This window comes from Lipophrys pholis (genome assembly GCF_963383615.2).
Source record: "Lipophrys pholis genome assembly, chromosome: 2".
Taxonomy (NCBI): Eukaryota; Metazoa; Chordata; class Actinopteri; order Blenniiformes; family Blenniidae; genus Lipophrys; species Lipophrys pholis.
In genome coordinates, this window is record NC_137636.1 from 39,196,262 (window position 1) to 39,213,260 (window position 16,999).

Genomic DNA, 16,999 nt, shown 5'->3' on the forward strand with positions numbered 1-16,999 from the left:
GCAGAACCAGACTCAGGAGGATAAACTTGAAGAACCAGACTCAGAGGAGGAAAAACCTGCAGAACCAGGCTAAGAGAAGGAGAAGCCTAAAGAACCAGACTCAGAAGAAGACAACCCTGAAGAACCAGGTTCAGAGGAGGAGAAACTTGAAGAACCAGACTCAGAGGAGGGGAAACCTGAATAACCAGGCCAAGAGGAGGAGAAACCTGTAGAACCAGACTCAGAGGAGGAGAAGCCTGAGGAACCAGACTCGGAGGAAGACAAACCTGAAGAACCAGGCTCAGAGGAGGAGAAACCCAAAGAACCAGACTCAGAGCAGGAGAAACCTGCAGAACAAGACTCAGAGGAGGAGAAACCTGAAGAACCAGACTCAGAGGAGAAGGAACCTGCAGAACCAGACTCAGAGGAAGAGAAACATGAAGGACCAGAAACAGAGAAAGATACACCTGCAGAACCAGACTCAGAGGAAAAGGAACATGTAGAACCAGACTCAGAGGAGGAGAAACTTGAAGAACCAGGCTCAGAGGAGGAGAAACCTGCAGATCCAGACTCAGAGGAGTAGGAACATGCAGAACCAGACTCAGGAGAAGGAACCTGCAGAACCAGATACTGAGGAGGAGAAACTTGAAGAACCAGGCTCAGAGGAGGAGGAACATGAAGAACCAGACTCAGGAGAAGGAACCTGCAGAACCAGACCCTGAGGAGGTGAAACCTGCAGGACCAGACTCTTTCTGGCTGGTTAAGGTGAGAGGATGGCTCGAAGAAAAGACAGTCAAAACACAGGTTCAGGGGTTCAGATAATTAACCACGTTACAATCAGAACCATAAGAGCTGAAATAGTTTGGTTGGGTTCTGATCCAGTTCTGTTCTGGGTCGTGTTTTGGTAGATTAACAACATGAGTCTCATAAAGGATTTGCTTCAAACAGGAAAAGGAAAATCAATGTAAGTACATACCAGAGCACATTTTGGAGAGGAGATCTTTTCACAGGAACACTCTGAAAACAGAAACCATGTGATCGTCATCTTTTTCCACCTGCTGCAATAAACAGAAGCGTGTTCATGTCAAACACAACTTTCTTTCTTTCACCTTATTTATGAAATATTATTTCCCTGAAATACGACTGATATCTTGCAAGAAAAGGTTGAACTAAGATGTTTTCAACAAATTGAGCCTTTATCTTTTATTGTTTTGGGACAATAAAACATTTTTATACGGTGTTATTTTTAAGAGAAACTAAATGAAGACATGAAACAGTTTTCATTAAATCTTACTCTTGTCACTCTTGTAGAAAAGGAAAAAAGGAAGATTAATTTGATTGACCAGTTGAAACCAACATCATTTAATGATTTTAGGACACTGTATACATACCACTGTATGTACCACTGTATGTACCACTGTATACATACCACTGTATGTACCACTGTATGTACCACTGTATACATACCACTGTATGTACCACTGTATGTACCACTGTATACATACCACTGTATGTACCACTGTATGTACCACTGTATACATACCACTGTATGTACCACTGTATGTACCACTGTATACATACCACTGTATGTACCACTGTATGTACCACTGTATACATACCACTGTATGTACCACTGTATGTACCACTGTATACATACCACTGTATACATACCACTGTATACATACCACTGTATGTACCACTGTATACATACCACTGTATGTACCACTGTATACATACCACTGTATACATACCACTGTATGTACCACTGTATACATACCACTGTATGTACCACTGTATGTACCACTGTATACATACCACTGTATACATACCACTGTATACATACCACTGTATGTACCACTGTATACATACCACTGTATGTACCACTGTATACATACCACTGTATACATACCACTGTATGTACCACTGTATGTACCACTGTATACATACCACTGTATGTACCACTGTATACATACCACTGTATGTACCACTGTATACATACCACTGTATACATACCACTGTATGTACCACTGTATACATACCACTGTATGTACCACTGTATACATACCACTGTATGTACCACTGTATACATACCACTGTATACATACCACTGTATGTACCACTGTATACATACCACTGTATGTACCACTGTATACATACCACTGTATACATACCACTGTATGTACCACTGTATGTACCACTGTATGTACTTTAGGCTTAATTTGCATGTTTTGAGGGAAATCTGACTCTTGTCTTGCGAGCAACCACTGTTTGAGTCCAAAGGGGTGAAGAATTGAACGGTATTTTCTGTTTTTGTGTCTATAACCAAAGTTGACATTGAGCTCAACATACAATCTGGAGTATAACATTTTGCTGTCTAAATGAATCAAGAATATTCAAATATAAACACTTTTTTTATTGTAACCACATATAAAACTACATTTTGACCAGAGATAAAAACATGCTGAAAGGACACAATATGTGTTTATTGTAGATTAACATGTTGAAATTTGAATTACCTTCGCCAACAAAACTTGGGGCAGAAGGTTATTTTTTTGTCTGTGTTTGTTTATTCGTTTATTTTTATTTGTTTATTTATTTGGTTATGATATTTACTGGTTTATATGCATGTATTTTACCAACTATTTTACCAAAACAGTGAAAACTGTCCCATACAAAGAGGATGAGAGGCTCCTCATGGAGATCAAAGGAGAGCAGCGTCTGTTGCCATGGAGACGCTCCCTGCTCAGTGATTCACAGTGATGGAGCTACCTGACAGGCTAGTTAGCATTGATATGAGCTAACAGCTACCATGCTATCGATGCTAACTTGGTTCTGCTAACAAATGTGGCTTTGGTGAAGCTCTGTGCTCTACCGAGTGTAGCTCTAGTTTAATGGGCGCTCCACCGAGTCGAGCTCTAGTTTAACGGGCGCTCTACCGAGTGTAGCTCTAGTTTAATGGGCGCTCTACCGAGTCGAGCTCTAGTTTAATGGGCACTCTACCGAGTCGAGCTCTAGTTTAATGGGCGCTCTACCGAGTGCAGCTCTAGTTTAAGATGAGATGTCATTTTTCTATGTGGTGCTTTGATCTTAATATCACATTGTGGTAGAACAAGCAGAGACCAGTCGTACCACATGTTTGGTTCGGACAGCAGCTGCTGGGACTGGAAACGGACGCCACCGACATCCCCATGGGACAACTGAGCTGAGGACACCTGTAAGGCTCACACACTGTACAACACACACACACACACACACACACACACACACACACACACACACACACACACACACACACACACACACACACACACACACACACACACACACACACACACACACACACACACACACACACACACACACACACACACACACAGATAAGCCTGTTGTGATGTTGTTTTTTTTCTTAATTGTAGTGTTTGAAAATGTATTTTGTATTATATTTTACATGTATTGTGTGTTTTTTTCCTCTCTCTCTTTCTTTTCTTTTTGTTTTTACTCTTACTTCTTACTTTTAAATGTAATTGTATTGTCTTTTTTACCTCCTGGCCAGGGGACTACACATGAACACCAGCCTTCTGGCTCATTCTGGATTTCTAAACCATGTGTAATCATGTGTTTTATGAAATTGCACTGTCCCTTTAAATATACTAATACTAATACACACTGTAGCCCAACCCTAATCTAGCTTTAATATGTGTTTTGATAAAAAAAACAAAGGCTTTTTGTCATGGAAACCTGCTTGTTGTGTAAAAAGATTTAGTTTTCTTAGACAGTATTAAACACAAACATCCAATGAGCTGATTCCATCTGAGGCTTTGCTGTCCACTTATCAGCTGACGCCTCAACGGACACGTGTCCCTCACCCACATCCTAACTGAAGCCCTCCATATCACACCACACAGAAAACATTTGATAAGTGTGTTCCTTCATCCCTCTTCATTTAGTCAAATCTTCTTTTCATTTGATTCACTTGATTCTGAAATACAGAATGTGTAATCTAATGAGCTGCACAAGTAGAATATTGTCTGAGACCATCAACACGTTAATGCTGGGAGGTTTGTCGTGTGTGTGTGTGTGTGTGTGTGTGTGTGTGTGTGTGTGTGTGTGTGTGTGTGTGTGTGTGTGTGTGTGTGTGTGTGTGTGTGTGTGTGTGTGTGTGTGTGTGTGTGTGTTTACCACACTGGTAAGCTGGGCAGCAGCGGTCCGTCGTGTTTCCGTCGACAGTCAGAACTTCACCGTCCTGGCAGACGGGAGGCGTCTCCATACAGGAATTACACACTGCAGGGGAGACACACACACACACACACACACACACACACACACACACACACACACACACACACACACACACACACACACACACACACACACACACACACACACACACACACACGGGTTCAGATCAGCCAGTGGATGAGTGAGTGGCGTCCAGACGTGCCACACATGGATGTGGGTTCAGACTGACTGCAGATGTGGGCCAGGCAGCAGCTGCCCTCGGCTCTGGAGGCGATCAGAGTCTGGTCGTCTCTGCAGGAGGGAACGTCGGACTCACAGAGATCAGGGTCGCACTCTGCAGCATCCAGACAGAAAGAGGAAGGTCAGAGCTCGCACGCTGATTGATGCAGTATAACAGGTTACCCAGGTATAACAGGTTACCCAGGTATAACAGGTTACCCAGGTAAAACAGGTTACCCGGGTAAAACAGGTTACCCAGGTAAAACAGGTTACCCAGGTATAACAGGTTACCCAGGTAAAACAGGTTACCCAGGTATAACAGGTTACCCGGGTAAAACAGGTTACCCAGGTATAACAGGTTACCCAGGTATAACAGGTTACCCAGGTAAAACAGGTTACCCAGGTAAAACAGGTTACCCGGGTATAACAGGTTACCCAGGTAAAACAGGTTACCCAGGTATAACAGGTTACCCAGGTATAACAGGTTACCCAGGTATAACAGGTTACCCAGGTATAACACATTCCTGCACCGCACACTGGGCCCAGTAGTATTTACATTTCATCAGAGTACAGAAACCATGAAAGCACACCACAAACGTAGTCTGGACAGCAGGAGTCCTGTCTGTAGTACGACACCAGCTTTTCCCCGTATATGCAGTCTGGAGGCATGAGGTCACACAGGGTCTGGTTGCACACTGCAGGGTCAGAGGTCAACACGCCGTCACCTCTCAGGTCAGAATGGTTGACTCATGCATGGTGTGGAGGAATCCTCCGGGCCTCACCGCAGACTTTACGAGGACAGCAGCTGCTGTCGTCCGCCAGGCTGATGACCACCTCCCCTCCTCGGATGCACACCGGCGCCGCCCTGCTGGAGCAGTTGTACTCCACAGGAACGATGGTGTCGTTATCGCAGCGGTACATGCAGCAGGCGGCTTTAGAGGCCTTCCAGATCTCGCCGGTCGATCGGGGGACGCCTGAGCTGTCAGTGCAGGCTGCAAACATTTTTTATTTTATTTTATTTCATTTCATTTCATTTTTTTATTTCATTCAAAAGTAATATTGAAAGCACTGCCGGCAACCACACTTCCAATCTGACACAGCCTTGAACAGGAGCAGAAGAGAAGCTCAATCTTATGATATCTGCTCCACCTTACTATCACTTTACGTCTCAAACACAAGACTGACCGGTACCACTGAGGCCATGGTTACACGTTCCTGGGCTTTTACAAAAACTAATATTTCCTCCTCTAAGGTCACAAAAAATAAAAAAATTCATTTACACGAAACCCACAAATCCACCTGGTTCAGAGCTGCTATGAGCAGCCAGACCTGTAGGGGGCAGTGTAACAAGACGCATGAAGCCATGATAGCCAATCAGAATCCTGTAAAAAACACAAAATCAGTAATTGTGCCGTAAATATCCGCTTCCCCTTTTTAGATGCAAAACGACTTTTTCTAAATCTCCATTGTGGCCGGAGTTTTCAGGAATCCTCGTTAGTGGAGACTCGTAGCTGGTTTATGTGCAAAAGTAAAAAACACAGTGAAATATCACAGTTTTGTAAATACCCTGGTACACGTGAATGTAAACGTGGCCTTATTTATTTTTAATTACTATATACACACACACACACACACACACACACACACACACACATATATATATATATATATATATATATTTTACTGGTACCGTTACTGTTGTAATATAACTTTTCAAGCAACTTACTGAATATTGTTTACCTAAAAATTTTAAGTGTGTGAGTTTTAATATAACAAATCGTTACTATATTTTTATATATAAATTCAATAAAATGTTATTTCCATAGTGCTAACACGGCAGTCATTTCATGATTCAAGGCACCTTTAAAGATAAAAACCCAACAACTGCACGTACGTGTGTGTGTGTGTGTGTGTGTGTGTGTGTGTGTGTGTGTGTGTGTGTGTGTGTGTGTGTGTGTGTGTGTGTGTGTGTGTGTGTGTGTGAGGGTTGAGTAAACAGCCTCATGCCATCAGTCACAGCCAGAAAGCTCCAGAAAAATTGTAAGCTGGCGTCGTACCACATTTGTCAGGTGGGATGCAGAGGGCGGAGTAGGGCCGGTGGAGGAGGGTTCCCTCAGGACACACGCAGCCTTCGGTCAGGCCTGAACACTGGCCCGGGTCCGGGTCGGAGTGGAAGTCGTGGTTGGGACAGGACTGGGACGTGCAGGCCGGGAGGCAGGCCTGGTACCGCAGGGTGTCGGGACACACGAAGGCTGCGGAAAGAAACACAAACCATCAAATAATCCAACATGGCTGGATTATGGTTGTTACTGGACCGTCCAATAACAACCCAATTTTAATGAGGATATCCGGGCTCAGTCGAGGCTGCGATGACTGACCCAAAGAACACAACGGGCGGTGGATGGATGGAAAATACACAACATTGTGTCATGAATGGAACCACAGCGTCTCACAGCAAATTCCTACGTAACAGGTCACACAGTTTCTTGACCGGTAGCGCCATCTTGAGGTCCATCTTGCATCAACGGCTCAGAGTTTGTTCCAAAAGGACTGAGTGGAGAATTAGAGGGTTGTCTGTTGCAGTTTTTAAAAAAAATCCCATTTCTTCAGTAAATCTATTGACGTGGCCTCAAATATCTCTATCTTTTGGATGTTAAGCTATGAAGGGGGCATCATCAAACATCTGGATTAGCAGCAGACTAGTCCAGATTAAAGGTGGTGCGTTTCAGTCCTCCTCCATCATCATTCAGGGTTAAACTGTCCAATCTGAGCCATGGAGTCTCGTTGTTGACTCGACTTCTTTTTACACAATTAAACGATCTCAGTGAGGAACATATCTAACTTTTCTAACTGTAACTTGTGTCATTATTAAAATATAATCTTTTTATATCACCCGATTTAAAGCACCCTAAATACACCGAGATAGTGTGTTGAGTTCTATCAATCCATCCATCCATCCATCCATCCATCCATCCATCCACCCACCCACCCATCCATCCATCCATCCATCCATCCATCCATCCATCCATCCACCCACCCACCCACCCACCCATCCACCCACCCATCCATCCATCCATCCATCCATCCACCCACCCACCCACCCATCCATCCATCCATCCATCCATCCATCCATCCATCCATCCACCCACCCATCCATCCATCCATCCATCTCCCCCCTCTTATCTGTTTCCAGGTGATGGTGGTGTCAGTCTGAGCACCGTCACCCAGATCACATTGACCCATTAAGAACCTTCTTGCAGGTGGAGAGCCCACAGGAAGGTGGAGAGCTCACAGGAAGGTGGAGAGCCCACAGGAAGGTGGAGAGCTCACAGGAAGGTGGAGAGCCCACAGGAAGGTGGAGAGCTCACAGGAAGGTGGAGAGCCCACAGGAAGGTGGAGAGCCCACAGGAAGGTGGAGAGCCCACAGGAAGGTGGAGAGCCCACAGGAAGGTGGAGAGCTCACAGGAAGGTGAAGAGCCCACAGGAAGGTGGAGAGCCCACAGGAAGGTGGAGAGCCCACAGGAAGTATTGAGTTCTATGTATTTTCTAAACTAAGTCACTAAAACAGTGTAATCGAACATGACCTGAATACTAAACAATTCTAAAAACCAAACGGCTGTGAGGGCATGTTGTGTTGGTGAACGGAGACTTACGGCAGTAATCAGGACGCCTCCACTCAAGGCAGATATTGAATTTGTGGCATAAAGCAACATAAGCAGCCAGCGCCACACACTGGTTGTTGACATACTCTGCATCTCGGACCCAAACCTCACAGAAGGTGCTGGGTGGGACCTGCCAACAACCAAACAATCATTTCTATAAACCGGTAGATGATGGTTTAAAAGCAGAATACATAGACAAAGTAATACAATAATAATACAAGACAAGTAATATCTTATAGTTTCTCCAAGACATTTTCTTAGCTTGGCTGCTTTGGGTTTGAAACTGTAGACTGAACTTCTGTGTTTACGCTCCACACGTCTATCGTCACCATTAGAGGTCGTCCAGTCCATGTAAAGACATTCACTGGCTTTCGGACGGAATTGTGAAAGACAGCATTCACTATAATGCTTCATCTACTGTATGTGTTTATTAGAATGCTAAATGTTGTGGGAGGACCAGGTTCAAATTTACACTATGTTAAAAAAAACCTGCTGATTTAGAGCCACAGGGTGAAAATACCCTCTGGTGGGCTTTGGGCCTTTCTGTTGGGAAATGACATCTCTTCTCTCCTCATACGTGAGCATCTTCATCTTCATCTTCCTCCAATTCAACAATATGCTTGATTATAAGGACTGATGTGCCTCTGGTGTCTGGTGATGAATGGATGATGGATGGATGGATGAATGGATGGATGGATGGATGATGAATGGATGGATGGATGATGAATGGATGGATGGATGGATGGATGGATGGATGGATGGATGGATGGATGATGAATGGATGGGTGGATGATGGATAGCTGGATGGATGGATGGATGATGAATGGATGGATGGGTGGATGATGAATGGATGGATGGATGGATGATGAATGGATGGGTGGATGATGGATAGATGGATTGATGGATGGATGGATGAATGATGAATGGATGGATGGATGATAAATGGGTGGGTGGATGGCTGGATGGATGGATGGATGATGGATGGATGGATAGATGAATGGATGGATGGATGGAGGATGGATGGGTGGATGATGGATGGATGGATGGATGGATAGATGAATGGATAGATGAATGGATGGATGATGGATGGATGATGGATGGATGATGGATGGATGATGGATGGATGATGGATGTACACCAGCTGAATGTGTTCATTGCTTGGTCCATACTGTCGTTCCAAGCAGCTCCTGAGGTGTTGAACTTTTACCTAAAAGTAAATGTTGTGATAAACGTGCTCATAGAGAAGGAAGTGTGATTTTCTCTGTCCCCAGGACGACCAGCGGTACTACTGTTCCTGTCCTTCGGAGGATCTTTGAAAAGCTGCTCTCTAACTTGACTGTTAGACAAACTGCTAAACATCTGCTGGGGTTCTACTGTGACATTTGTCTCTTCTGGCAAGAATCAACTAGTGAAATTCTCTTAAACGTTTCAGAAGTTTTCAGAAGTTTTCAGCGGGATTCAGCCTCAGGAGGTTTTCCTCAGGAAGTCTCCAGACAGTCACCAACCAATCAAGTTGGTTGAGTGGGTGGAGGACGTACGAAGGCGTGGCAGGGCGTGAAGTTGTGATCCTGCAGCATGGCCAGGCAGCTGGAGCAGTCGCTGGTGGAGCAGTTGAGCTCCCGACGGCGGCTGTGGCTGACGTAGCTGGTGGTGTTGGGAAGCTGCCAGCTATCGATGAACAGAGCCGGGTCCTGGCCTCCTCCCAGCGCGGTGCCATTGGCCATCGTCAGGTCGTTGGTTGGGTCTCCATCACAGAAGCCTGTGGCAGGGATAGATTAACTACATGTATATTCAGGAAGTAGAAGTCATGAGTGCAGTAAAGGTTCTAGTCCTCTATTGTTCTGGGCCTTCCGGGTTGGGTGTGTTCCTCAGGGACAGAGGAAGTCTCTGCTCCGCCCCCTGCACTGCTTCAGGGGATTCAGAGACATGCTCCGTCTGCTCTCACCACAGAGGCCCATGGTGCGAAGCTTGTTGGTGGAGCTGTCGGTGTCGATCACCATCATGCCCGTGCTGTGGTACCACTGCAGCTTGAGGCCGGACGGGCTGCGGATCAGGTACATGTTGCCCGTGTCGTAGATTTCAAAGCCGTACTTTTTGAATCGAGGTTTGGCGTAGCGGGCGTTGATGTAGAGCTGAAAGAGAAAGGTGGAGTTCATCAGTTTGATCCACTGCATTCCAGCCTGAGTCAGCTGAGTGCGCTGGACTCTCACCCTCCTCTGCAGGCGCTCGATGACGATGTGGTTGGATTTGTGGGTGATGTTGAGCGCCACCAGACACAGGTTGGTGAAATTCCAGAGGAACTTTAAAGGAAAAAAAGAAAATGAAAGTAAAATCTCACACGTCTGTGACGTATTTTAACCCTTTATTTGTCCTACAGTCTGCACTTCTGGATCAACAAACTCTACCTTCATTGTCAAACCTGAACCCCGACCCACTGACTGTCGCAAACTGAATTTAATGAATTGATTTATTGATTTTTTTTTAGTTCAATTGATTGTCAAAAATATTCAGAAGGAGGAATACTGTGACAATGGGATCTGATTATCTGTTATAGAAATAAAGTAAGAAATATATTTCATTTACATAAATTTGTAATGGATCACCCACGTCATATGTAGGAGTTCAGACAATTTTACATGAAAAAACAAAAAAGAATCTCATGTGATTGACCGATATTCATAGATATTAGTCCTCCATAACACTGTAATGACATTGACTTTATTGAAAGGATTAAATGAACCATAAAAAGGGTTGAAAGGAATCTGATAGAGTATTTTTACTTACAGGCGACTGTGAGTCAGCAGGACACTCCTGAACCAGAACACTGACGGTCTCATTGGGCAGCTGGGTCACGATGTAAGAAGCTGCCTTGTAAACTGCGACGCTGTTTCCATCGAATGTGATAACGTTCAGGTCCGGGAACAGCGAACATCGACCTGCGACAAACCGTAGAGAGGATTCATTCCAGCAATCTGCTAATGATCGGGTAGAGACAAACCGAGGAAGTTATTTAAAGATTCATATTACGCTAAAATCACCTTCTTTCTTTCTTTTTATTAATTTCAATCATGTTATTTTCATTTTCTCAGATTTCCTCGAGGTTCTCCAGCAGTACTACTCGTCCCCATACCTGGACTGACGTCCCAGAAGTGAAGACAGTCTGTCCTCTCTGTCCCTGGCTTGTTCCAGGTTTTAAAAAGTGTGTTGCTCCAAGCAGCCAATCAGAGATCAAACCCTATATAGTGTCATCGGGGGTTTAGCCAATCACAATCAAGGTAGGCCCTCCCTTTGACTCCTCCCACAATTAGGCAGCTCTGCTCTGGCACATGGCACCACCAAAGGAAGTACTTCCTCCTCTTCCCAAGATGGGCATGTGTGGGTGGAGCCAGTCCAGCTCACACAGACACAGCAGATTCTGAATGTAGCTCCTATGATCCAATATTCAAATGAGGAAAATCAAGGAGGAGCTAGAAACTTTGAATACAAGAGGTACGTCCCAATTGTCCCTCCTGTCTCCTTATCGATCCACTCCTCCGTCACCCCAGAAGTGCTGTGTGTGGCGGCCATGATAAGGACCATCTGAATTCTCAATAAGCAAAGGAAAGGAGGCTCGTTTAGCCTAGGAACCACTGATGCTTCCTTTAGAACCTCCTTTAGCCGAGGAAACTACTAAAATGTGTTTTATTGTAGTGAGGGAGGGAGGGAGGGAGGGAGGGAGGGAGGGAGGGAATGTGTTTTATTGTAGTGAAGGAGGGAGGGAGGGAGGGAGGGAGGAAGGGAGGGAGGGAGGAAGGGAGGGAGGGAGGGAGGGAGGGCGGGAATGTGTTTTATTGTAGTGAAGGAGTGAATGAGGGAAGGAACGAAGGAGAGAGGGAGGGAATGTGTCCTAACCCAGGGAGGGAGGGAGGGAGGGAGGGAGGGAGTGAGTGAGGGAGTGAATGTGTTTTATTGTAGTGAAGGAGGGAGGGAGGGAGGGAGGGAGTGAGGGAGTGAGGGAGTGAATGTGTTTTATTGTAGTGAAGGAGTGAATGAGGGAAGGAACGAAGGAGAGAGGGAGGGAATGTGTCCTAACCCAGGGAGGGAGGGAGGGAGGGAGGGAGTGAATGTGTTTTATTGTAGTGAAGGAGGGAGGGAGGGAGGGAGGGAGGGAATGTGTTTTATTGTAGTGAAGGAGGGAGGGAGGGAGGGAGGGAGGGAATGTGTTTTATTGTAGTGAAGGAGGGAGGGAGGGAGGGAGGGAGGGAATGTGTTTTATTGTAGTGAAGGAGGGAGGGAGGGAGGGAGGGAGGGAATGTGTTTTATTGTAGTGAAGGAGTGAATGAGGGAAGGAACGAAGGAGAGAGGGAGGGAATGTGTCCTAACCCAGGGAGGGAGGGAGGGAGGGAGGGAGGGAGTGAGTGAGGGAGTGAATGTGTTTTATTGTAGTGAAGGAGGGAGGGAGGGAGGGAGGGAGTGAGGGAGTGAGGGAGTGAATGTGTTTTATTGTAGTGAAGGAGTGAATGAGGGAAGGAACGAAGGAGAGAGGGAGGGAATGTGTCCTAACCCAGGGAGGGAGGGAGGGAGGGAGGGAGTGAATGTGTTTTATTGTAGTGAAGGAGGGAGGGAGGGAGGGAGGGAGGGAATGTGTTTTATTGTAGTGAAGGAGGGAGGGAGGGAGGGAGGGAATGTGTTTTATTGTAGTGAAGGAGGGAGGGAGGGAGGGAGGGAGGGAATGTGTTTTATGATAACATGTAATTGTGAATCAGATATTTACTTTGTGTATTCTGTGTATTTCTGCTTGTCTAATGTATCTTGGTGTTGTATGTACTGTTGTTTCCTCTTTTACCCTCTGAAAAGTTCTTCCAGGGACCAGAGTTGCAAATTAGTGTTGAGCTACATACTCTATGTGCAACACATCATATTTTCTATGTATATTGTACTGTCCCTGATAGATAAATACATTGAAATTGAAATTGAAACACTGATGTTTCCTTTAGAACCTCCTTTAGCCTGGGAACCACTGATGTTTCCTTTAGAACCTCCTTTAGCCTGGGAACCACTGATACTTCCTTTAGAACCTCCTTTAGCCTAGGAACCACTGATACTTCCTTTAGAACCTCCTTTAGCTCAGGAACCACTGATACTTCCTTCAGAACCTCCTTTAGCCTGGGAACCACTGATGCTTCCTTTAGAACCTCCTTTAGCTTAGGAACCACTGATACTTCCTTTAGAACCTCCTTTAGCTCAGGAACCACTGATACTTCCTTTAGAACCTCCTTTAGCTTAGGAACCACTGATGCTTCCTTTAGAACCTCCTTTAGCTTAGGAACCACTGATACTTCCTTTAGAACCTCCTTTAGCTCAGGAACCACTGATACTTCCTTTAGAACCTCCTTTAGCTTAGGAACCACTGATGCTTCCTTTAGAACCTCCTTTAGCCTAGGAACCACTGATGCTTCCTTTAGAACCTCCTTTAGCCTAGGAACCACTGATGGTTCCTTTACCAAAGGAGACCAGCTCATGTTCCCCCACAATTCCTTGCGGCGACAACATTTAAAGGAACCCGCTCATCGGAGCGTTCAGGGAAACTCAGGATGACTGAAAAAGGAGCAGATCATGTAAGTTACCAAAGTAATAATCTGCCTAGAACCACTTGAAATCATCTAGAACCCAGAGGAACTTTTTGTAGTTCATTTTCAGAAACTTGTAGTTCTTTCCCCACCATGGCAGACGTCACTAACTAGAGCCGCCGTCGCTTTATTATGACGTCACTAAGTCAAAGTCTGACTGCCTCACCACCGTGATCTCCTTTACTAACTCCTTTAGGAAGCCTCCTAACACCTTTCACTAACTCCTTTAGGAAGCCTCCTAACAGCTTTCCTTAACACCTTTAGGAAGCCTCCTAACACCTTTCCTTAACTCCTTTAGGAAGCCTCCTAACACCTTTCCTTAACACCTTTAGGAAGTGTCCTAACACCTTTCCTTAACTCCTTTAGGAAGCCTCCTAACACCTTTCACTAACTCCTTTAGGAAGCCTCCTAACACCTTTCCTTAACTCCTTTAGGAAGCCTCCTAACACCTTTCCTTAACACCTTTAGGAAGTGTCCTAACACCTTTCCTTAACTCCTTTAGGAAGCCTCCTAACACCTTTCACTAACTCCTTTAGGAAGCCTCCAAACACCTTTCCTTCACTCCTTTAGGAAGCCTCCAAACACCTTTCCTTCACTCCTTTAGGAAGCCTCCTAACACCTTTCCTTAACTCCTTTAGGAAGCCTCCTAACACCTTTCCTTAACACCTTTAGGAAGCCTCCTAACACCTTTCCTTAACTCCTTTAGGAAGCCTCCTAACACCTTAACTAACTCCTTTAGGAAGCCTCCTAACACCTTTCACTCACTCCTTTAGGAAGCCTCCTAACACCTTTCACTAACTCCTTTAGGAAGCCTCCTAACACCTTTCACTAACTCCTTTAGGAAGCTTCCTAACACCTTTCCTGAACTCCTTTAGGAAGCCTCCTAACACCTTTCACTCACTCCTTTAGGAAGCCTCCTAACACCTTTCCTTAACTCCTTTAGGAAGCCTCCTAACACCTTTCACTAACTCCTTTAGGAAGCCTCCTAACACCTTTCACTAACTCCTTTAGGAAGCCTCCTAACACCTTTCACTAACTCCTTTAGGAAGCCTCCTAACACCTTTCACTAACTCCTTTAGGAAGCCTCCTAACTCCTTTCCTTGTTGACGTCATCCAGGGGTTGAGGTAAAGTCGATAGCTGAGGACAGTCAGACGTACTTAAGGTTTCTGGACCAACCAGACCAAGAGGAGGAGATGAACGGCTGGAGAAAATGAGAACTTTAAGGAATGAATTCAAGCTGAAGATCAGAATGTCGGTTGTAGTTGGGCGACTGTTTGGTGGAATGATTATTATATCAGCAATTGTTTGTTTGATTTAGTTGTTTCTGAAAAATAACATGATGATCAATATTCACAGCCACAAATCATTTTATAAGAAACATACAAATGATTTGTATGTTTGGATGTAACACTGTACTGATAACTCACACGCACGCATATAAATAACTTCTAATAATCCTTGGTAAAACAGCTTTCTAAATGAACATGAGTATAGAATGTGTGTTTCCTCACATGGACAGTCCCACTGAGGGCAGCACTTGTCTCCGTTGACCAGGACGGCGAAGCCGAGCAGGCCGCAGTTGGGAGGGTCGGCGGCAAAGGGGCAGCTCAGGGATTTGTTGAACAGGATCAGCTGGTTGTTGACGCATATGTACTTTGTGCATTCATCAACAATCTCTGCGTACGGAGGCTGGAGGCAGAAGCAGAAGAAAAACATAAAGATCCAGGATTCACACAGCAAAAACAAAATGAGCGCTGTGACTCCAATAAACCAGCAAGAAGACAATTCTCGCTGCGACCCAAAAGCATAATCTCAAAACGTATATAAATTCTATATTATCAAATTATTTGAGTGGGAAAACTTCGTTCAGCATTCAGCAGAAAAATACTTATAAAAACACAAAATCTGAAAATACAGCAGTAACAGCAACAGTAGTATGTAATTAATAAAGAACTGCAGGACTGAGGAGAATGTGAGTCGGGGCTGAACTCACAGTGCAGAGCCTGGAAGGTACCACAGTCAGCCTCGGTTCTTCAGCTGCTGCTCTGGTTGTTGCTGGAGGTGTTGTTGCACCCAGACTAATGCGATCCTCTGTCGTTGAGACCAAGGTGGACAATGGGAGTGACGTAGCCTGAGGGTATATTTCAGGCTCCTGGGTGGCGCTCAGCACTGTGGAGGGAAGGGATGCTGGTGGTGTCACAGATGGTGACACATCGGCTCCTTCAGTCATCTCAGATGAGCTGGAGTCCTGGGCGGTTGTGGTTGGGATGTGTGTAGATGCAGTGTGGGTTGTTGCCGTGGAAACAGGTGGTGCTGGAGTGGATGTAGTGGTCAGGTGGGGACCTGCAGTGGTTGTATCAGGGTGTTGGACTGTAGTGGCTGTAGTAATTGGCTCTACAGGTGTAGCAGACGTCGGTCCTGACATGGTGGTCGTGCTGTGTCTGAGTGTAACTGTTGAGGGACCAGCAGGGGTGGATCTCGTGGCCACTGCTGCTGAGGGCCTGGTTGTCACGGTAACCCTCGCAGTACCTGGCCTCACGGACGACCTCTCAGTTGACGTGGCTCTGGGTGTCACCCTTGTTGTGACGGGAACTCTGGGTGTCGTCCGGGGCGGAGATGAGCGTGTGACAGTCACGGTTGATACGTCGTGTGTAGGTCTTGAGGTGGACGCCAGCCGCGTGGTGACTCTGTCAGAGACCGGCGGCGGCCGGGGAGCGGCTGCAGAGGTTGTCCTGCGGGGAAGCGACCACGATGAAGGTGACGTGGTCGTGGCCCTGGTGGAGGCCTGCACTCTGCCCGTCACCGGACGCGTCGTCTCTGTAACGGGCTGCATAACCACAGGCCTGAGTGTGGTGCCGACGACAGCAGGGGGCGCTCTTGCATGAGTGGTAGTGAGGCGGGTCTCAGGAGTCCCGGACTGAGGTTGAAGTGGGGCTGTAGCTGGTTGTACTGTGGTGGTGGTGGTGGTGGGGACAAGTCCCACAGTGGAGACTTCAGGAGGAGTCGTAGTTTGCGTGGTGGAGGATGAGGAGGCTGATGATGATGCAGAAGAGGTGGAAGTGACTGAAACATGAGGGAGGAGTGTAGTTTCAGAAGTGACCACATGCATGACAGCCTCAGACGTGACCTTAGGGGTGGTCTTCACTGTGTGTCTGTACACGGCAGTGGACGAGGTCTCCCGGTGGGGGGGACGCCACGGCTCAGAGGTACGCTCAGTAGAAACCAGATGGACTGAACTCCATGATGTTGGTCTGACTGGAGTTTGTGTTTGAGGAACTGGGGGGGTTTCT

At 45.9% G+C, this 16,999-nt stretch overlaps 1 protein-coding gene across 1 annotated transcript in view; it reads right to left on the reverse strand.

The window, feature by feature from the left end:
• Window positions 1–16,999, reverse strand: part of otog (otogelin) — a gene marked incomplete at its 5' end in the record, with an annotated part of 116,077 nt that overhangs the window by 16,374 nt on the left and 82,704 nt on the right. The window contains 14 exons of the mRNA XM_080458654.1: window positions 956–996; window positions 3,109–3,207; window positions 4,159–4,260; window positions 4,448–4,552; window positions 5,028–5,132; window positions 5,220–5,429; window positions 6,495–6,689; window positions 8,091–8,229; window positions 9,638–9,858; window positions 10,045–10,231; window positions 10,310–10,399; window positions 10,884–11,035; window positions 15,221–15,398; window positions 16,108–16,772. Coding sequence (XP_080314780.1) covers window positions 956–996; window positions 3,109–3,207; window positions 4,159–4,260; window positions 4,448–4,552; window positions 5,028–5,132; window positions 5,220–5,429; window positions 6,495–6,689; window positions 8,091–8,229; window positions 9,638–9,858; window positions 10,045–10,231; window positions 10,310–10,399; window positions 10,884–11,035; window positions 15,221–15,398; window positions 16,108–16,772 — 2,489 coding nt within the window. The remainder of the gene's footprint in view (window positions 1–955; window positions 997–3,108; window positions 3,208–4,158; window positions 4,261–4,447; window positions 4,553–5,027; window positions 5,133–5,219; window positions 5,430–6,494; window positions 6,690–8,090; window positions 8,230–9,637; window positions 9,859–10,044; window positions 10,232–10,309; window positions 10,400–10,883; window positions 11,036–15,220; window positions 15,399–16,107; window positions 16,773–16,999) is intronic.